General features: G+C 40.9%; 1 protein-coding gene across 1 annotated transcript in view; it reads left to right on the top strand.

Moving 5' to 3' along the window:
- Positions 1 to 23,180, top strand: part of LOC115359827 (copine-9-like) — a 149,267-nt gene that overhangs the window by 109,830 nt on the left and 16,257 nt on the right. The window contains exons 15-17 of the mRNA XM_030052470.1: positions 146 to 192; positions 4,714 to 4,895; positions 14,190 to 14,317. Coding sequence (XP_029908330.1) covers positions 146 to 192; positions 4,714 to 4,895; positions 14,190 to 14,317 — 357 coding nt within the window. The remainder of the gene's footprint in view (positions 1 to 145; positions 193 to 4,713; positions 4,896 to 14,189; positions 14,318 to 23,180) is intronic.

Below are 23,180 nucleotides of genomic sequence, written 5' to 3'. Positions count from 1 at the left end.
TCCACTTTCTAACCGGCAGCAGTAAGGCGTTAATGATTTGCTCAGTCTAGCCTGAACAGCTGTCGATGGGCGCCCACCTGGAGATGCTGAGACAGCCCTAATATTTTTGTTTTGACTGATGCTGATGTTGTCCATCTCCCACCAGGACACAACTCAATTTCACGGTGGCCATAGACTTCACAGCATCGAACGGTAGGACCGCATTTCATCTTTTTGCATGCTGGAGGATGCCATATGGCTGCTGTCGCATGAAAAGGACTTTAGTCTCCATTCTGGCATTTTCCACACTTTCTTTTTTTCCACTTAATTTGCAGGAATAAATACGTCTGTGTTGGTTCAGGAGATTTTGTGACCTTCAGTCTTTTAGAAACAATTTCAAAATCCATTGTGGCATTTCTCCAGTGCATGGTTGACAGTCTGATTTTAATAAATGTTCCATGTGTATCGTATGTTATTGTAAAACTAAATATGTTACCTTTGAAAAATACCCATGAACAAATGAGACCCAGGTGGCGAAAACTGGTAACCTCCATCACGTACTGTACAGTGGTGTTGTTAATTAGTGTTTCTCAGAATTAAGAAAACGCTTCACCATAAAACCAAGTGTTTCCTCTTCATGGTGTCTGTGTCTTTAATGAAGAGGATCAACATGTTGGAAATTATTTCTCTATCGTCCCTGCACTCCTTCCGCCATCTGCCAGAAGCTACTAGAGACTCTGAAAGCTTTAGCTCCATTTACCATAGAATAGCAGCACCATCTTCCAGTGTTGTGCCATAAATCCAAATATGTGGCACACAACATACAGTGTCGAGTCCATACAGGGATGGTCTTGTTTGTTTATGGTTTTGTGTAAATGATGTGGTAAAGTTTTACCCATATTCAAGCCACACAGAGCATGATTTCTGAAAATCTGACATTTCATAATAAAGTATTTTTTTTTATCCATATTCACTAATGCATACAGAAAACGATTTTTTTTCAATTAACCCTATAAAGCCATTTGTATCATATACGATACACGTTATCAAATAACACATTCCGTTTTCAGTTTAATCAATACTTGACCGAAATACTGTTGTATACCTTTGGACACTTCCCCTGTTCACCCTGGACCATACCATTGGCACTTCAAGTACTGTCATATATGATACAACAGAAAAAACGTATGTAATAACATATTTTTTGAAAAATCTTTTTTTTTTTTTTTTAACATTTTATTATAGGACTAAATAAAGGGTTCAGTTTCAAATAATTGGAATTTTCTGCCAATTCTTTCATAGTTCAGGCTTTATAGGGTTAAATAGACTGACTGAATGTGAAAGCATGAAGGGGAGAAGGATGATTGGGGTGACAGATTAAGGACAATGGAGATATTGTATGTACTTGTGCTAAATGGGGTGCGCCTCAGTATTGTGTTCCTGTGATGTTCTTGTACTCCTTTTATGTTTATGCCATTTTCATATCGGCCTTGTGTGGATGTTTGAGTGGCAGCCTCCAAGTCCAGACCCTGAATGACTGAAGACTGGCTGTTTCATTCCATCATGCATTCATGTGAACATATTGCCCATTCTTTTTTTTTCCAGTTTGATACATAAAAAAATACATTTCTGCTGAACATCATGCTGCATGCCTTGCTTATTAATCAACAGCTATGATTCACAACCTTTTAAATTAGGACTTGTCAGAATATTTGGCAGAGTGTTTAAACTTATCACCGCTGTAAACTGGCCGTGAGTGAGCGAGCGTGCACATCAAATGAGCCGAGGCATGACTCTTCAGACTCTTCAGAAATCAACTTTAGCATCAATTAGGAATGGCAGCTGCCACGCCTAGGAATCAGGTTTATGAGAAGAGAATAGACCTCTGATAAGCCTGTCAGTGAATAGCCTGACTGTTGGTGAGTGAACTGTGTGATTTCCGACAGCTTGTTATAGCATCTTACACAGCTGATTTGGCTAAGTGCCCAAGAGCCTGTACCAATGATGTCCATTATTGTAGCTGAGGTGATTTTTTTCCGGTGGGTCAAATGAATGAAATAAAAGCAGAGTAGTGGTTTCTGGCACTTCACCCACTGCCAAGGTGCGTGGAGAAGGGAGAAAGTCTGCAGAGTCCAAATCTTCAGCAACACCTGCAGCATAAAGAAGAATAACTTCACTGGTAGACCAACATGTTTCAAACGCTGCTGGAGGTTTGATCGTAATTCATAATTGTCACTGATGACTGAAATCAGCCTGTGTGGCCCGGCCTTAGTATGGTGAAACTATAATAAATTTGCCTATTTTTTTTTTTTTTTTTTTTTTTAACCAAATTTGCCTTTTGTTTTGCTGTCTTTTGAACAACCCTTGGTTACCTGCTAGCAATGGCCACAAGCATGTAATTCAACACATTTCTTTATTTTATGTGAAGTTTAAACACGTCTAATGATAATTAGATCTCTGCTCTCTGTCCATGGTGCTGAAATATGTGCCACAATAGATACAATGAAAGGTGTTTTCACTGCTCTCTCTAACTTACTCATTACATGCCAACAGTAGGTATTGTGAATGTGAGAGAGAGCTATATGTCTGTTAACACAGTTTTCAGTTGGACCTTCTGGCAGGTCAAAGACTTAATCATGCGTTAAATAGGCTACCATAAAATTTCAATTAACAGCCTGGGCTTTTTTTTTTTTTGCTTCAGTCACTGAGCACATCCGGCCTGTATTTGGGACAGGCGTCAGTAAGAGACCTGCCTTTGTACAAAACTGTTAATTGTACAAATAAATCCCCATTAGTTGCTACCAGGGTTCTTCTTCCAGGGGTCCACATATAAAACATAACAAAAACACATAACAAACATGCATACGATCAGATATCATCCTACCTCCCACCCCTAAATCCCAACGCTCCCCACACTAAATACCCTCAAAATTTCATCTCATGAATTAATAAATAAAGTACAGTTACATGACAAAATAGATGCTGTCCCCACAGTTCATGTGCAGTGGTCAAATTTGCTTTGCTGTGCAGCAAAGATGGAAAATACTATCATATCGTTTAGGCTACCTATAATAACATATTAATTGAATCATTGAAATGATGATAAAAAGAAAAAACAAACTTCATGCCTGGCAACAGCAAAAACAGTTAATTTGGACCCGGCTTCTAACGTGTAGATGTGCCTGGCCAGTAAAAGGTAAATTCATATTTTTCAAATCCAATCATCACTGAGCATTTCTGTGATGTCATGTCACATTGCGACACCTTGGCTTTTTCTGAAACGACGCCCCGGTTTGTGCAGGGAAACATGGAGCTGCACGTCACACACAGAAACAGTGAGCAGGAAAGCCAGACAAATAAAACGACATGATGGTGTAATGAACCGTTACCATGGTTCATTACAATAGACGCAAACTTTTTTTTTAACATCACGCAGACACATTCAGACACCCACCCACTGATGGTCTTAAATGGTGCAAGCATTGCGAAATTGGAGCAAGTCCGCTTGTTATAGACCAAACAAGCACAGTGTCTTCTCTGTGGTGCAATTTTCTATTAGCAATGTGAAACCAAACAGAATCAGTACAAAGTTCTGACAAAGTAATCTCCACTATTCCGCGACCACGCCATGAATAATCAGAGTGAGCTGTTTGCATGTAAAAGACTTTGTTTAGTCTCATATACTGTGATTTTTTGATTGACTATAATGTCCTATAGCTGCTTAAGGCTTCAACTTCAATCATTTTTTTCTGTCATAACATAGTTATAGTACTCCCTGGTGTTTCTCTTGCTCCTCTGTCACTTTGCCTTAATTTATCCAGACAATCGCTTAGATTCAAAGCATAAAAAGGTGGAGGCAAACAAAGTTCAGATAATTGAAATGTGCCTACTTGCTAAAAATCTGGTGTTTACATATTCAATAACCCTTTACAAATACAATAAACAGACTTACAGTAATGCTGCGCTAGACAACTTTGCATGTCAGCGAGAGGTGACTATTTGAAAAGTCTGAACATTAATACCCCCAAAATCCTGTAATTTGATATCAGTAAACTGCACACACACCACGCTCGTGTTTACCGACACGGCTGGTCGATCATTCTTTATACCAAAGGAAACCAAGAGATGAAAGAGGCAAAAGATGTAATTGTGCGGAGTCCACCCTTCTGTCCAAAGAGCGCTCCCTCGCTGCTGTTCAGGAGACAGTTTTGGATTTTGATTCATCACTTTCTCTGGGCTGCAGAGTGTCCAAACCTAAGAATTTAATTTGGGCAAACAGTGATTCAGTGCCACCTTAATTAGTGGGGATGGGATGTTCCTCTCCATTACAGCCCCACTTTGTAGTTCAGGCCGATACAACAGATGAGTTTGTAAAAATCTCGCCTAGTGCAACTTCAAGGCATTTTTGAAAATTCAGCCGCAGAACATGATGCTTACATTTCCAATCAGTCCTCCCACAATGTGATTAATATCACAGTACTCCTCATGTTCTAATTGCAGTATTAATATCTGAATGTCTGTAATTAATGTGAGATAATCAGATTAAGTTCTTTGCGTGTCTTGATTGCAGCATTCTCAAAAAAGATCCAGCTGTTCAGGGTCGTGTAAATGCTGCTAATATCAACTGCTGCATGTTTCATCGCCCATATAGCTTCTCCTAATCCCTCTATAATATCAGATCTCTTTGCCTTGTGTGTATGTGTGTGTGTGTGTGTGTGTGTCCTCTCCCTCTAGGTAACCCATCCCAGCCCACCTCGCTGCACTATATGAGTCCCTACCAGATGAATGCCTACGCCATGGCCCTGAAGGCTGTGGGGGAGATCATTCAGGACTACGACAGTGACAAGCTCTTCCCTGCCTACGGCTTCGGTGCCAAGCTTCCCCCGGACGGGAAGATCTCCCACGCCTTCCCACTGGTGAGAAAGACAGGAAGACACACACACACACACACACACACACAGAGAAACAGAGAGAGATTGTAGCTGTATTGTCTCCATGTATGTGTGTGTGGATGTGTGTGTGTTGTAGATTTCGCTGTAGTGATGCAGCGCTGAGTATTAAGCCCACAGTGCTGCCACGTGCAAATTCCAGTCAGTGATCTGTTTCTACATATTAAACAAAATTTCAGTCGCCATACTGTCGCAAAAAAAATATGCCAACTTGAACTTCTTCTTCTTTTTTTTTTTTTTTTTTGCAAAGTTGTATTTATGGCTGACTAATGAGGGTTCTGAGTAAATCAATGCCAGGATGTAAATTGTGTCCATCTGTCAGATGAAAGGCGATGCTGGCCGCTGAAACAGAGCCCAGTTCTATTCTGGACTTTTTTCAAGGGCAGCTTTGGCTATACCACCCTTCCTTGAGTAGTACAACTGTGAGTTAACCCACTGCAATACGTAGCTTTGCATTTCGAGACACCATAATCTTTAAGGCAGTTTTTACTTTCAAATAGGCAATGATTTGTACTTGAGATAGTTTAGTTGAAAATTGAATCAGGTGAAGTCCCCCTCCACTCAAACAATGTGTTTTTCTTATGTTTGTCTCCTAAAATACCTGACCTTGACTACACTGACTCTGTAAAGTTTGTCACTAGAAGTGTTTTCACACTCCTCTGCTGAAGATGGAGGTGTGTGTGCACGCCCCTGAAATCTGAGATTCAGACATACCCCTGATCAGCAAATCATTTTCACATGAACAATATCAGTGTAACTAAGAGCTTCGTGGAAGAAAAATTTATTTTTTTCGTGGTTATATTATCAAATATGGCACAATGTTGATGGGACTTCCTGGTTGTGTGAACGGAGCTCTCGTTACGAGACGGTGTTCCAGTGGGCAGGGGCGTCGGCAGGGACTTTTACATACTCATAGTTCTGCAGAGTTACATATAAGGTACTAAGGGACATTTTTCCATGGAAAAAACTTTTACATTTGTAATATTGACCAAGAGAGATTATTTTTAGGGGGTTTTAGGGGCTTAGGAAATCACTGGAGGGAGACTTTAAATTGAATGAATTTGAAAACAGGCATCGCAGTAACAGTGCACCACCCTGTTAGCTCTGCAACTTCAAATGACAGAAACCTGCCGTTACCTCCCGGACAACAAAGTGGGGCTGTTCAAATGCTTAGCGGCAAGCTGTAAACTCATCTTCTTCTTCTTCCTCTTCTTCTTCTTCTACTTCTAATAATAATAATAATAATAATAATAATAATAATATGGCAGTTACTTATGGTTCCTTAGTTGGCATACCTATTTAATGCCACTCCCCCAAATCACTATGAGTTTGCCATAGCAACACTACACTGCAGCAGCCGGAGTGCAGGAGGAAGGCGGTGATTTGCTGGAGGAGGAAAACCCCAGAAAACCTCCTCTCTTAATACACTAATTTTTGCTGGCGAAAATCTCAGCTTTCCTCTTCTTTCTGAGGGTTTCCTTTCCATTGTGCTGCCACGCACGGCTGAAATGGTGGGTGTTAAATATGTACTGTATAAGCTCATTAACATGTTGATTCTCATTGGCTTTTGCCTTGAACCCACCTGACAATAACGCCATGCTAATTTGATTCTGCTGTGCTAATCAGCACCACGGCGACTTTATGAATCACCGCAAGTTACCACGCTGCTAAGTTTGCGTCGCACAAAGCTGAGGAAACCAAGTTTTATGAATATGGGCCAAGTAACTGTGAGGACTTACAACATGTTTGTGTATTTTTACGTGTAGTCAATGCACTACCTATGTTTCCACCCATTTCTCCTGGGCAGAGACATGCCAGAGGTGTACTATCATTATGTAATATTGAGTTTACTTTGTAAAAAACCAAAGGGCAAGTTTCGATTTGATTCTGTCAAAAAGCTTTTGCTTAAATCTACACCTGTTGTCTGAAAGAAAGACCAAAGACCAAACCCACCCCTGCAGCCTTCCCCTCTGCCAGGACACCTGCAGTGTATCGACTCCGCACAGCAATGCAGCTAACTCAGAGCAACTAGTTATGTCAATGAAAGGAAGCTGTGCGGCAAAGGTTGTATAATCCCACAAGCTATAGGGGATTGTGGAGTAGCCGTGTGAAGTGGTTGAACGAGGCAGAGGAAAGGAACAAAGGGGTGGGAGGAAGAAAACACTGTGAATCATGCTGCATCTTCACACCGAGAGGAAAAAACTCCATCTGTTTGATAGGTTAGGAGTAGTGGACAAACAAGAGAGGAGACAGACAAACAACAGGACAAAAATAGACTTTTTGATGATACACCGCTTAGCTTAGCATCATCAGCCAATAGGACAACAGCAATTACCGAAGCACCAAAATGGAAGAAAAGAAAATTATCCTTGGATCTCCCTAGATGGATACTTCAGAAGAAATTGAGAGAAAAGGGGGCGGGAAGGACTGGTGGAAGAACATGAAAATAAAAGAGTCTTATATTTGGTGCTGGTCCAAGGCTGCAGGAGAAAATGCTAAGAGTTTTTCCACGTGACTCTTGGGGTAAACATCTCAACGACACGCCTCAGGTCTTTCAAAATGGACCGGAGCGATTTTATACCCCTCTCTGACCTGAAACTGTCGTTTCCAATCTGTTTTTTTCCTTTCCCAAAATTCAAATCCCTTGTTTTTCTCGACTCCCTCCCATCCCAGAATTCAGCAGTTGATGAAACTGTCGGCATCTGCCTTGTCTAGATTCATCACTGTTTATAACTTTGCTCATTTTCGTATGGGCGGCGGTTTAATCAGCTTTCCCAATTAGAGTTCACTTCAGCGTAACAAAGCCTGGAGCTGCGTCATGCTAAGGCAACTCTAATTAGGAATCTATTGTTAAGAGGCTGCCGGAAGAACAGCAGGCAGACTAGGGTTCATCAAATGTAAAGTTTTATCATGGTCATTTTTTTGTCTAACAATGTATGGCTTGAGGAGAGCAGAAAATGAGTCGGCTTCTCCTGAAAAGTACAGCAGGGCTGACCATAACTTGTTCACTAAATGCCCTTAAAAAACAATGAGATTACAACTGGGGATGTACTGATTCACTTTCTGTCAGCTTTGATCTGATTCTGATACTTGGGCCTTGAGTATCTGCCAATACAGAGTACCAATCCAATACCAGAGCACATTTTTTCTTCATTATTATTAGTGTCATTATTGTAATTGTTATTATTTTTGTTGTTGTAATTGTTTATTGCTGTTGTTAGTACTGTGTACATGGTTACATCAGGCTGCAGGAAATCACACAAAACTATTAGAAGAGCACAAATATACAAAAATGCATTAAATTTAAATGTATTCCAAAGCAGTCTATTTAAACTGTAGGTTTAGTGGCTTCACATACAAACAAGTAAGAGTGCAAATTGCCATGGCAACTCCTTTAATGTTCTGAAAACTTGAACAAATCAAGTGCACAGCGATGCATTATCAACCACTACTGAGTAGAGTAATGAGCACAATATAATTATCTTATTCAACTGCAGTACCAGCGCACACCACTGTGGCGCTGTAACAAAATCAGCACAGTGCATTTCAGAAGGCACTGCTGAAGAAGAAGAAAACTACAACAATATTATAGAAATACTGCAGGCGATAAAGTGTGTACCAGGTATCAGGTATCGTCAGCCCCTTATCTGATCCATGAATTACATCTGGATGGATCTGATACTGAAACCAGTATCAAACATATATAGAAAACATATAAATTATTTTTGTAACATGACCATTGTGCTAAAAGGCTCCCAGCCTGCCTTTTTAACGTCAAACCAGCAACACTGTCATGAACAAACTCCCTACCAATTGTGACGAGCACATAAAGATGGAACCAAACATACACATTTTCAATAATTAATTCACAGGAAATTAAGGGTTAATGCGCCTTGAAATGTTTTCCTCTTCTAAAGGACATTTGATGAAGAAATAAAAAATAAAAAATAGTCTTTTGCGGGCAGTATTTGACACCGATGTGTTAGGAGCTTCAACTGCATAGCTGCGCTGGGTCAGTGGTTAATTAACCCTGTTTTCTGAAAGTGGTTTTGATACTTTAAAGCAGTATGGTCTGTGTTCTTGAAAAAAGAAAAATGATGGTCTCTGAGGAAATAATTAAAAAAGTAATATTAGGGGGAGAGGTAGAAGAAAGCCTCAGGGCATGTGAGTGAACCTGCCCCAGAAAAAGAGAAGATAATTAATCATCAGCAGCAGCGAGCAGGTAAAAACTAAAGGAAACATCAACATCATGTTAATAAGACGTCGGACCGTCCGCAGAGCAGCTTGTCTTCGTTTACTGTTTTGCTGTTGGAGCTAGAAAATGTTCGCTGTGGGCTGTTAGAGAACTGGGCGAATTCCTCATACAGAAAAATGAGGTGGCTGGATTCATGGTTTACAACGATCTGGGTGATTTACAAAACAAATTAAGATTCTTTAAAGGTTTTTTTGGATACAATAAATGCATCTTTGGGAAGTGACAATCTTTTTCTTAAGAGACTACCCAAGAGTGTTTATTTTTAGTGCATACGTAATGATCATGTCAAATCACACTTTATTTATATAGCACCTTTTGTGCAAAATTACAATACAAGGCGCTCAACAATACAATGAAAATACAACAATACAGTGAAGATATAACCATGTGTAAGAAATGATAAAATGATGAATAAGAAACATGACAGAATAGAGAGCAGCAAAGCATGGAAAAAGAGTAGATTAAAATAAATAAATAAATACAGAAGTAGGTAAATACAATGGATTAAGAGAACGCTAGGCTAAAAAGGTATGTTTTAAGATTTCTTTTAAAGGTATTTACCGACTTGCTGTTCTCTAAAAATTGCGCCATTTATATTTTGCTGGCTCCTCGCTGAGGAAATGTGCAATTGCTGCTTTTAAAAAGTCCTGATCATAATCCGGCTGACTAACCTGTGACTTTGCAGCTTGGAGTTGGAGGAGCTGTTGCCACACTAACAACAAGGTAGACTAAATGTTAAATTTGCTTTGAGGAAACGAAAATCTGTCAGCAAACTAATCCAGTTAACTCTACTGTCTGTGTCTAAGGAACAGGGCTCCTGTGACCGGGACGCTGTTTCGTTACATTAGGAAACGATACTGTCCCTCAGCAAAAAACGAGCCCACAGGTTGTTTATCCAGCAGCTTACTGTGACTGATAGACACGTTTTAAAATGAAAACAACCTCCAGCGGTCCTGTAAGAGCGACAAAGTCCAGGTGTGGAGGGTTATGGGGCGGTGGATGGCTCAATCAGCAAAACTTTCACTCAGCCAACCTGAGTTCAAATCCAAGCTAGAGCATTGTTTGTTCACTAATATTAGCTCTCCTAACCTTAACCCTGACCTTTTCCTAACATTAACCATGACGACAAACCTTTCCCTGACTGTAACAATAACCTTTTCTTAAAAGTATTTTTAGTGTGTAGCTCGCAATCGCTGAGGAAATGGACTTTTGGGTCGTATTAGGGCTCATTTATACTCCATTTACCTACAAAAATAAATACGTCTGTTTCAAACAATGTAACTGTCACTGCTCACATGCTTCCAGGCGTCCTTTATGCCAATATGGCTGTTAAGTGATAAATCCACTAGGGGGTAGCGCAGAGTCAAAAATCTCAACAAACAACAACAAACATGGTGGTGGTGGAGGAGGTTGTTATAATGGACCTGTGACAAAGAGGAGGCAGCGTTATAGACAGCGGTGGTCTGTGTGGTCAAACACACATCGCCACAGGAGGACGGGGAATTCTTTGCTCTAATATTGTCAATCAGAGAAATTTCTTCTTCATGTCTCGCTCATGGACCGGTCTTGCTTGAACTATCGGCTTCACTGCCACCACAATTTCTGGTGGTACAGCTCAGTTTCGTGTGTATCTGTAAGCCTCTTAAAAACACCCATAAATACAGACAAAATGAACACAAGAGTACAAACTGAAGGCTCTGTCTGCATCCATGTCTGTATTTAATGCCGAATGTAGATGAGCCTTTTGAGGGCTGGAATGAGAACAATGTTACGTTCCCAATTTGAGGGATTCATCAGGTTAAAATGTTCAAAATTAGTGACCAGTGGTGCCTTTGTGCAGCTCCATACCTGCTGGAGTAAAAAATGCCCCACCATGTTGTGAATGAGTCAGAGTGGTTATGTATTTTAGTGGCAGTGGACCGAAACCATCAACACAGCAGAGGCGCCAAAAAGCCTCACCGCGGTAAACAAAAAACCTGGACTTGTTTCGGACTCATGTGTTTGTGGAGAGCAGGGTGAGGGATGATTCACCTGGCCGGATGACTCAGTGCACCGCTGCCTGCGCTCTTTGTACCACTTCACTTGCGAAAACGGCATTTTTAGGAATACTAAGGAGTTCATGCACCGCAGCCCCAAAATATCCCTCCAAACATGTGAAGTTCTCCACCGCCTTTTTCTCGCTTGTCTGTTCTGCTTTTCATCTCCAACCGGTTGATGTACCTGACAGTTTAAGGACGTGAACTTCCATCGACAGCTCCTTCCCATTGATGACGTCTTTGGCTTTTCAGACTTTCATGCCGGCATCACACAAAACATCAGCAGCCTCGACAGTCTTTATCACCAAATCGTCCGTGAAACAAACCCTAACAAAAAGCTCGCAATCAACTTCACTGTGGTCTCCTTTTCAAGGCTTATAATAAGCCAAAATAATGGGCAGCTGGGTCCGCCTAGCTTTTTTTTTTTTTTTTTTTTTTTTTTTGTAAATACTCGATCCTAAGCGTGATGGGATGTTATGTTAATTGCTTAATTATCTTGAGGAGCTGTACTTGTCTGGAAGCACCAGCTCTCAATAAACTTTGCATGCCTCATTTTCTCGAGTGTTTTCTTTAATTTGACATCTAGCTGGAAGACGCTGCAGTGGAAAACACAAGACAACACAGACAACATTAATAAATATTAAACAGATGAAAGATAAGACGTCTAGAGAACAGTAAATAAAAGCAATAATGCATTACGTGTATCATAGGATATTATTATGTTTCCTGTTTCTGTTCCTGTCACCATGGTTGGGTAAAAAAACAAAAAGAAAAGAAAAGTTTAGGGCTCAGATGAAATCTAAGGTGAACAGTCACAAAAAAAAAAAAAAAAAAAAACTGCTGAAGGGAAAGTATTTCAAGGACTGAAAAATAGATTTGTTGAAGATTTCACCAAGTAAATGTCATAAATAGACTGAAAAACAAGAGAGAGGAACTGTGAAAGAAGCATAACGGATGTCAGGAAAAATAGATATGTGTATATAGAGAGAGAGAAATCCAAGTTTCTTGCTTCTGACTCAGTGTTTCATTCTGCTAAACTAACATGCGTAGTGAAATTGTTAGAAATGAGAGGGTGAAAGTCTCTTCAGGCAATTTCTTTTTTATATATATATATATATATATATATATCAGCTTTCACTCCAAGAAATATCTTTGTCTTTCTCTTCACTTCTATTAGGTAGGCGATTTTCTCCCTTGCAATTACCTTCCTCGTCGTTGAAGAGGGAGATCAGAGAGCTTCACACAGGTTCACTTCATGCCTTTAGAAATGATCCAGCCTGAAGAGCCGACGAGTCCAGGCTGAACAAAGCGAACGTCTCTCTCCTTTATGCAAGCAGGATGAGTCAGACATGTATGACTTGGGCAGATTGGCCTGATCTCCGTGTCTTACATTGTCGAGTTTTAAGCGGAGTTAAAAAAATTAAAGAGACGTTCATTGATCGAGTTATCTCTATGTGAGTCGTGTGTGTGACACCCTGACTGCATAGTTCAGTGTCATGTTTGGTCTCATTTGGTGGCGAGAGGAAAGCTTTCTGTCTCTGAAAATGTCAGCCTTGAGAGCGTTTTGTAAGTTGTTTACAGTAAAAAAAAAAAAAAAAAAAACTTACCTGGCTTTCATTCCCTTTTATATTGTCTGCTGCTTGTCTGTAAAATAAACTCAAGGTCAGTGGCATGTGGCGACGTTTCCACTAGGTGGGGCTGCAGAGACAATTAGACTAACGTCATCTCTCTCCTGTAGGGCTACTATAATAATGTCAGAAATAATGAACATGATGTATTTTAGTTATCACAGAATTATTATATTGTGTGTAATTTCATGTTTCTTTCCACAGGTACAAATACGCTCATCTAGTTCAGTAAATCCACTATAAGACCTAAGCCATGATGTTTTATTAAATTTAACCAAAGGCAACACTGGATCTGACAAATCTGGATACCTGCTCTGGTTTACTGAGAAATAATATATCCTGCCAGTTATTCTTAACACAAACCTGTCACCTAAAAATTACCTTCCCATACAGCTAAGCTGCTTTATGTTAAAGAGTAAACATATTTTTTCATGGATTGTGTTTGTTTCTGACATATCACAAATACATTTCTAATCAACATATTTTGTACAACATGTCGGGCAGCATTTTAGCCATTTTCGCTACTTTAACCTCTTGGTTACAGTAACCTAATGTTTGCAAAAAACATACATTACTATTACTTCATGCTGGAGTCGAACTCCACCACCCCACCTTCCTCCTAGCACAGCCTTGAAAATATATTACAAACAAATGTAATGCACGACAAAAATGCATTCCCCTCAAGACGTAATTGAGAATGCAGTTTAGTGGTTGAAGAACGTCAATTTTTGGAGACAGGACTCACTTAACCGTCAACTTTTAAAAATTTGTTTCTCAAATCAGATCGTTAAGACGGACTGTCCACACTGTTATTTACAAGTGATCAGATTGGATTTGTGCGTCCAGATGTCAGTAACTACATGTACTGGTAGCTACATGCACCAACGCAGAAGCAGGAGAAACGTGCAGAAGCTGCTGGTAGACGGTTTATTTCAGGTTCTGTCTAGACTTTCTAAAACCAATCTGGATACAGTCTGGATGTGACAAAGAACCGATTTGCAAGGGTAGTCTGAATAAGGCCTCGTATCGCTCAACATTGTGCATGCTGAAGTGTTTTACAGCATCAGAACCTGTGATCTACCAGGGACATGTGGATGATTTTAGTGTCATGTTCTCTTTACTTAAAAAAGTAAGTTGGTTAACGGGACAATCCTCCTGCAACTCTGTGTTTGCCTTGAACCTAACATGCCCAAAAGTTTGTGAAATCTGAACTGAAAAAAGACGGACATGTCCAGGCTGGGATAGGCTTCATCCCCCTGATTCAACCCCTCATTAGGAAAAAAGCAAGAATGGTAAAAATGGATGAATGGATGAACTGAAAGAAGTGATTTCTCTCCTGCAGAACTCAAACACAGAAAACCCAAACTGTGTGGGGATCGAAGGCGTACTGGAGGCTTATTTCCAGAGCCTGCGCACCGTTCAGCTGTACGGCCCAACCAACTTCGCTCCTGTCATCAACCAGGTGGCTCGGTGAGACACACACACACACACACACACACACACACACACACACACACGCACACAAGCTGTCTGTATGGCACACTTACGCAAACATGCACACACAGAACCTATGTGTTCAATCTCTCTCGCATACACACATACAAACATGCTTCCATACAGTATGCAGCCATGTCCTGCATGCATAATTTTTCAAATCTCCATGTTTCCCATGCATGTGTCACTTATCCTGCGTCAACATGGGAACACAGCTGTTTATATATGCATGTCATGTAGTCATACATAACAAATATCTGAGGGGACTTGTCTTTTAGTCGGCAGCAGAGGTGACAAGTGGATAAAACCCACAGAGAAATTGTCCAAAATAAGGTTGCACGCTCAGTTTAAAAATATAGTGAGGATTAGATATTTCGGTTTAGATATTTACTGCAGATAAAAAACGATATCACAACACAAGTCTATCTATCTCTCTTTTATCTCCTTCCTGTATTTTTCAGCCTCTGAGCAAACTGAGACCCCATCAGTAACGTTGACGTGCTCTCCCTCCAGACCTCTGCTATTTTTTCCTCTCCCTTTCGATCCCTCCCTCCCTCCACCCCTCCAACACACACACACACACACACACACACACACACACACACACACACACACATGCATCCTTTCAGTGGAGTGTTTGCTATTTCAGCTAGGTTGCTCCATAACTGCAAAACTCATAATAATTGGCTTAGTGGGTCTACCGGAGCCAGTCAAACAGCCCATGCATTCTTAATGAGGAGCCACGGTTGGCCAGGGCCTTGGGGCCATTTCGACTGAGGGGAGGATGAGTGCTGTGCGGTCTGAGGGCTCTGCCTTTGAGAGCAAAACTTGGGAAGTGGTGTTTCACAAACGCCCGACTCCTCTGTTTTAAAAAGTCTCAGCGGTGGAAGTCCGCGGTCGTCCATCAAAAACAACGCCGAGGCGATTCAGTAAGAGTGAGTGCGAGCCTCCCAGGTCTCTCTTCTTTGTCTTTATTCAGTTTTCCTTGCAGGCCTGTTGTTTTTGAGTTCAGTCTTGATCTTGAATCAAGACTTTTCTGAAGTTGTCGGGTCTTGGATCTGCTTTTGTTGTTTTGACTTTGATTTTTCTTGATCCTGGCCACAACTATTTCCTGCCTTGTGTTTTTTCTTCTTCCACCTGATGCAATATCTGTGTGTCTGTGACAAGGCATACTCCAACGTTTTGGGAAAAATACTCTTTTTTCGACTATCCAGGTTAGATGTTTGATGGCATTTTCACCTCTGTATGTCCAGTGGTTTGGTTCCTATGGGTAGCATTTCTTGTTGGCTTAGCATAAAGACTTGAAATCTGTTGGAGTCATTAGCCTGGGTCCGATCGAACCACTGGACGTACAGAGTTAAAAATGGTCTCCAACATCTTGTCTCAGTCTGGGTAAGTTGTACAAACTTGTTGGACTATTCCTTTAATTTCCTTTCTGCCCAGCATGTACCAACAATTTAAGAAATTTCATCTGTGGATGGTACTTGAAGAAAAACAATCTGGCATGTACCAACAATTTAAGAAATTTCATCTGTGGATGGTACTTGAAGAAAAACAATCTGGCACATTGAACCTTACATGGCATCGCTTTATTACTTCTTGAGGTAAATACGTTAATGAGTCACAATGTTTACCTCTTGAAGTAAAGAAATGCCCCTGAAGGCCTTTTGTGCTGAAACGCCAGTAAATAAATGTCTCTTTTTTCAGTGGGCGGAGTTCTTCTTCTTCTTCTTAATGCAATGTCATTAGTTTTCACGCACTCTTTACGCACACGGGTCCAGAGTCCTGTGTATGGATCAGTCGTTCTGTGAAGGGTTTAATCGAGACTTTGTGCAGATGTCCTTAAGAGACTCCTGAAGGATTATTTCTGCTCTGTCTTGGCACACTGTCTTGGTGCACTGTCTCGGTCTCGGTGCTAAAATAGGACTCAGCTCGCTCTGCTCATGTCCTGACTTGGTCTCGACGCCTTTTGGACTTTGACTGAAGCTCGACTGGATCTGCTCTTGGAACCGACTCATCCTCATCCAAGGTGGTAAACTCCGGCACAGCGCTCTTCCCTCCCATAGAATAAAGATAAGACACATTACAAAGACATCGGTGCCATTTTCCACATGGACCCGACGGTTTCCAGTGGGTCTGTTGAGCCGGCGGCTTCTCCTTCACCCCTGACAGCACAAATTAACAGAAAAAAATTGCTGCCTCTAGCAAGAACATGTATTGTGTTCGGTTGTTTCAAGGACAGCCGAGGTACAGAGGCGTTCCTGTGTTCCCCACAGAACGCCTCAGTGGTATCGTAAAGGTTAATGATAACCTGCCCTGAAAAGTATAGCCCCGTTAGATCACCTGCATGGAAATCCTGTGGTGTTTCTGCAGGAAGGGAAGACCCGTTCACCAACAGCACCACCACTGGAAGTCCTAACGCACCCGTTTCAAGGAGGTGGCAAAGCCCAACATGCACATTTTGCTGGATTTTAAAATCACAACGAAATGAAAAATGACTTTTTAAAATTTGTTCAGCTATTTCAATGCCAGAATGATGCTTATTTCATAATGAATGCACAGGGCTTTACTAAATTTATTTAAAAATTTAATTTTGTACTTTGAGGTACTTTTTGTACTTTGAGCAGTCATACGCCTTCCCATCTCTCCCTAAACAATCACGCATTGGTTTTCTTAAAGATGCCTTTCAGTTTTAACCCTCCCGTGACCTTCAAATTAACATTTTTAATCAACTGTTGTCAATTTGTTTCCAGTAATTTAAACCTCCAGAAAATTATTATAATTAAAAAATTGCAATCTAAGTTTATAAGTCAGGTACTTCGTGTTTCTTGCTGAGTAACTCCTAGTGCACAGGACATTGAAAACATATCATCATGTTAATTTCATGTTTCTCAGTTGTTCTCATTAAATTAGGAAAAGTCATTAAACATGAAGAAAAAATAACAACTAATCCTAAAGAAAATAGGAAGGTTAAATTGTCAAATGTATTGTAATGTTGCACTGGATGACTTTTGTTATTTTTGAAAAACAGTGAACTAGAAAGTCCTCAATGTAGAGTGCATATTAACACAAATATTCACAAGAGGTAATCATGACTCCCCGCCACACCTGCCTTTTGGCCAGCCGATGTGAAAAGTTCTTTTCTTCCACATGACAAAACCTTTCCACAAAGACTTTTGCAAATAACTTTCACTGATATCTTGTTGACAAACTTGAAAACAAACAAATGAAGCCAAAGCATAACCCCCTTCCATTTCTGTAAACGAGATAAATGTTAGGTAAGTGCTTTTTTGCGACGTTACCACATGAAACTTTTCTGACCATGAAATCTTCAGAAAAGAAGCCAAGAAAATGACATTCAGTCACCATAATCTCATGAAGTGTGCACCGCATTAATATTCAAACCAGTATATCTTCGGTACATATCTATATCATGTTCTGTTTTAAGGCTATGCACTTAAAAATATGACTTTATTGCTTATGATGCTGCATAAATAGGTCAGGGATGGTGTTACTTGCAGTAAGACCAGCTAAATCCTCCTTTTTGAAATAGTTTTCTCCTATAAAACTTTTTGGGAAGATAGCTGGTGTCGAGTTTTTAATGGATTTTGGCTGGTTATTACCTGCCGTTGTATTTTTAGCCCCCATGTGAAGCAGTGATATCCTGTCCTAGTTAGTGTGATTGTGGTTGCATAATCAAATGGAGTGCGGCTCTGTTGCTCAGCTGTGGGCTCAAGAGCTTCACGAACTCCCATCCATTCACCGCAAAGAGAGAGAGAGAGAGAGAGAGAGAGAGAGAGAGAGAGAGAGAACAAGTTAAGAAATGCTCTCCTCTCACTCACAGTCCTCACTTTTTTCTTTGCTTTCTTGTATTTTTTCCCCCGTCCACATCTCCAGATATTTTTTGCTTTGCCATTCTGCACTGTGCCTCTCCACGTCCTCCACCCCCACCTCCTCCTCCTCCTCCCTTCACCCCGTCCTCATCCTGCTTTTGACATTGTTCCTCTTGTCCTTCTCCTGATTGTTCTCTGCATCTCAGATGTCCTCGTCCTTCTCCTGTGCTTCCTTCTGCTCGTTGTCCTCCCCCTCATCCCTCATCCTCCTCCTACCTCCTCCTCCTCCTCCATCTCGTTTCCCTCATCCGCCTCTGCCTCCTCCTCCTCCTCCTCCTCCTCCTCTTCTCACCTCCTGTTCCTCCACTACACTCTTGCAATAGAAGCTCGTGGGAGGGTGAGAGTGGCGAGGAAGAAGAAGAGGAGGATGGAGGAGGAATGTGGACGATAAATGTGGATCTGAAGGCTTCGAGTCTTCGGTTTCATGTAGTGGGGAGGAGTGGGTGAATGAATCCACATTGGATGAAAAAAAAAACACTCTCTACCTCATATTATCCATATGCACCTAATCCTTCAGAGGGGAACGCAACAAGTCACCTGATTGGCTGAGAGCGACACCAGCAGCTGTCATGTTGTCTCAGCTTGAATGAGAGCCAATGTGATGATGTGCAGCTTCTCAACTAATCCATTTTTTCTGCCTCTGTCAGACAACGAGAGGATATCAACTGTATTTTTTATGTGTTTGTAAGCATTTTTGTGCCACTGTTTGTGTGTGTGTGTGTGTGTGTGTGTGTGGGGGCAGAGCAGAAGCAAAAGAGTGTCTGTGACAATCCATGCAAATAACACTCTTATTGTTGCTGTGTATGTTAATATAGAGGCAGGAAACGTCGCCTTGGCAGCCGTGATGGGAAACAGAGTCTGTCCCTCTCACACACGAGGGCTGTCAAATTTACATTCGATATTCTAATGTTCTTCAAATATGAAAAATATGATTAGCATGCAAACTGCTAAATTAACTTTCGAATGTGATAATAAATGTGCGCTGAAACTCTTGCCTTGTGCGCAGCGCTAAAACATGACATGACAGAGAAACACAATGTAGAAAGTGGTTTGTAAAATAATTATGATTGGACAGTCGAGCAGACAAAGTTGTTCTGTTTGTAATATTTTTCTATTTTTTTAGTTCTACATAGCGTGTTGTAGCGTAGCCATATAGAGAACGTTCTTATTTAATCTTATAATATTCTGTCAACATACTTATAAAATAAGGGTTAGCCAACTCAGTTATTATCTTGTCACTGTCTGTCAATTACAGATTCACCAAAAAAAAAAAAAAAAAAGTTAAATGTTACCAAAACAACTTGATGCACCTTATATTGGATTGTGCATCACATTGGACATTGCATGCTGCAGTGTTTTATTTATTTATTTATGATTGAATCATTGTTTTTTTTTTTGTTTGTTTGTTTGTTTTAAATACAATATTCAAATTTGATTTTTTTGGCCCAGCTAAAAGACACACAAACACACAAACCTGGAGAGTCTATTTTCTTTACATTTGTGAGCAGATGGTTTTAAGTGGAGGTGGAGGTGTAAAAGTGTAGCATTTTATTCTGCCACCATGTAATTGTAATTATTGTGAACATTTGAGGTCATCGCTGTGGTTTACATTGTGTGTCACTCGGTCAGATTTGGAGGAAAATCTGCTGGATTGCTTTACAGCGCAAGACAGTGCAGAATGAATTATATTACTGTCTTTGCACACCCATGTTTTCCTCACATCATGCTGGACAACACTCAGTACAAACCTATAATACATTCAGCAGCCACTGTCGTTCGAAGACGCAGTGTTCGGTTTCTTGCATTAAATAATAATAACAATATTGGTTTCTTGCATTAAATAACAATAACAATATCTGTTGTATATCAGTGGCTCAAAAAATGTGCACGACAGGAGGAAAAGACACCCAGTTGGCTATTTCAAAAACCTGGAGAACATGGGCATTGATTTAGTTGCGTCTGAAGGAGGTGAAAGTGGAGGGTAACTAGATTTCTGAGGTCTCAAACAGAGCGCACAGCAGGGCAAAGTCCATCAGGCGGCTCTTCTCAGTCGGATTTTATTAGTAACGGTGATACAGATGTAAAAGATTTCCTTTATTCACACTGATTTGTCTGGATGTGAAAAAAGTCTTACAGTAGATTTTAGTGTCATGACGATTCTGGTAGCTTTTCCCACAAATCCTAAACTAATCAAACAACAAGTCGATGGGATGACACCTCATAAGGAACAACATTTACAGCAGGAATAACTGTTGTTGTTAGTATTTTAGATTTGTGCTGTTTTAGATTGTTATGGTTCATGTTTTTGTTTTAAAAATGGGGACGTATTTACATAATTTTGAGAATGACCAGTGTCGTGAAACTGGGTCTGTCCCAGGTGAACCGGGATGTTGGGTCATCCTACTAAAAGGCTGATGAGAGAGAAAGAAATACTGACCTGCTGGACTGACGGGTTGGGGTTCTCACCAGTAAAAAAAAAAAAAAAAAAGTCCATGAGACAGCTTGTCAAGATGAGTGACAAGTGTTGTGACATGAACCCGCCCGACTGAGACTGAGGAGAGCAAGACTTTGCCACCTCAAGGCACAAAGTTGCACACTGTTACTCCCCGTCTGACTGGCTCGTGTTTTTCCCAACCTAAACTGAAATCACCTGGAGGCTTGAATCTCAGGGATCTGATGAAGAAAAGCAGCCACACCTTGATCAGCACACAGACACACAGCCACATGCATGAAACAGAATTATGCATGACAATTATATTCATCAGATTTACAGTATTTAGCTGTGTGTCTGCATGTTTTATAAATCTGGAACTGGGCGTAGGTGCACAATCCTTATTTCCTCTCCCAGAATCAGCCATAAAGGTATGAAGATGTTGCCCCAATGAAAAAAACATGACATGGATAACATTTGGAGTTTGGCAACTTTCTTCTTCTTCTTCTTTTTTTTTTTTTTTTGTTTCTTTTCATGAAGCAACTGAACTTCAAGTGCACATCTTTTATACCCAACAGCAAAAACCAGTTCTTAAAGTGACAATACACTGACTAGTCTGCTAACTCTGAGTTGGCAAGAATTATACAAAATTCTTTGTTTAGACACAGTACTTTCCAGTTGGCAACAAAGACACAACCTGAACCTTCACTTCTCTTCACTTCTCTGTTTGCTCCACCATCTTTACACCTGTCAGCTAAACAAGCAGGAGATAAAAAGTGCTGTGTCATTGAGTACGATTACATGCACACCATATTCCGATTCGAGTCAAGGTAATGTTTATATGCACTGCAGCAACTGGAATATTCTGTTTACATGTTACTTGGCATATTCCCATGTTTCAGCGTATTCCACGCTCTTATATAATGCAACACTCAGCCTGCGGGGGGCAGCAGTACGTGTTTAGGCGTCTGGTCTGCCGGAAATACAGAAGAAGAAGAAGAAGCTGTCACTATTTCTGTGTTTTCTCCCATCGATATCCTCCATGATATTTTCAGTCTCTGATCAGCTGAAGGCAGACTGCAGTCTCCTGGCTCTTGCTGCTGTTCGCCATGTCGTTCTCCCCGCTTGCAGTAACCATAGCAACGAAGACGCCCCAGGATCCCTCCCTTGCGAATCGAGCATGCGCAGACGTGACTGAATATTCCGTTACGGGGCATTTTCCGATTAAGGTGTTTGCATGGCACAATTTTCCGGTTGGAACAGGCACATGCCAGGGGTCTGATTCGGAATATCCTCCAACCGGAATATGACCTTAATCTGGTTCGGTGTGTTTACATGACTCGTGCGCAACCGGAATATTGAGGATATTCTGAATAATACAGGAATATGGTGTGCATGTAAACACGCTCATTGATTGTGTTGTGAGGCTCAGAGCAGCTGTCATTACACACAGCAGCTCTTCATACAGTCCATATAATTATTTCATCACATGGATCATCACATGTAAAGGGACATCTCAGAGACTTATCAATATCAGTTTCCGCTAGATCTCTGACAAAGACCCAGTTTGGATCAAAACGTCTCCAGTAAAATCTGTGGCTCGGAGCAGAGTGTGCAGGCGCCACTTTTTCCTTCACTGTCTCAGTTTTTCATAGCACCCACTGTGTGTGATGTGCGTATAATTACTCTCTTTCTACAAATTAAAATGACGATAAAAATGAATCACACAAAAGTAACTAATCAGTGTTACCTTAATGAAAGCACCTTTGATTGGCATTTTGCAAAATCTCTGTGTAAACGCAATGAAAAAAGAAAAAAAAAAATGTCACAGTCAGTGCAGCTGGTTATCAGCCTAAATGAACAACTTTTACTAAACGATCCTGTATCTCAGCTGATGTTTCATCTCCACCTCATTTCGTCACCCTCAGATCGCTCTAATAAAACATGAGTAACACGATCTGAAGAATGGGTGAGGTGCTCACATTCGTATATACACTCTATTTTTAGAAATATCAGTTTATCTGCGGGAAATGGCGTGTGCATGGTTTTTATGCATACACATCATTTATGCACGTGGCCCCTGGTGTGTGTGTGTGTTATCCGCCCGCATATGTGATGATCATTTGCTGTGGCTTTTCACATCAAGAGAGGGAAGCATCAGGTCTGAGATTCAAGAAAAATTGAAGCGAGAGGACAGATGATTGGCGTTGCGGTTGTTTTGTGTCTCGCTGAGAGGTGATTTTCACACTGCAGACCAATCTGCTCCCCTGTCCCACCACTTCACCCGCTAACACAGTTTGCTATTACTCTGCAGAAAGAGAGAGAGCGAGGCATGGAGGAAGAGGAGGAGGAGGAAATATGATGAGAGAAAGAGACGAGGGAAGCAGATGGAGAGGAGTGATGGATGTTGAGGCCGACAGATAGACAGACACACAGATAGACGGACACACAGACAGAAAGACAGACAGATGGTTTGCCATTTTCCCTCCTCCCAGCCTCGGGCCAGACTGAGAGT

This window comes from Myripristis murdjan, chromosome 5 (genome assembly GCF_902150065.1).
Source record: "Myripristis murdjan chromosome 5, fMyrMur1.1, whole genome shotgun sequence".
In the NCBI taxonomy this organism is placed as follows: Eukaryota; Metazoa; Chordata; class Actinopteri; order Holocentriformes; family Holocentridae; genus Myripristis; species Myripristis murdjan.
Note: the sequence above shows the minus strand (reverse complement) of the source record. Positions and strands in the feature narration are given on the sequence as shown.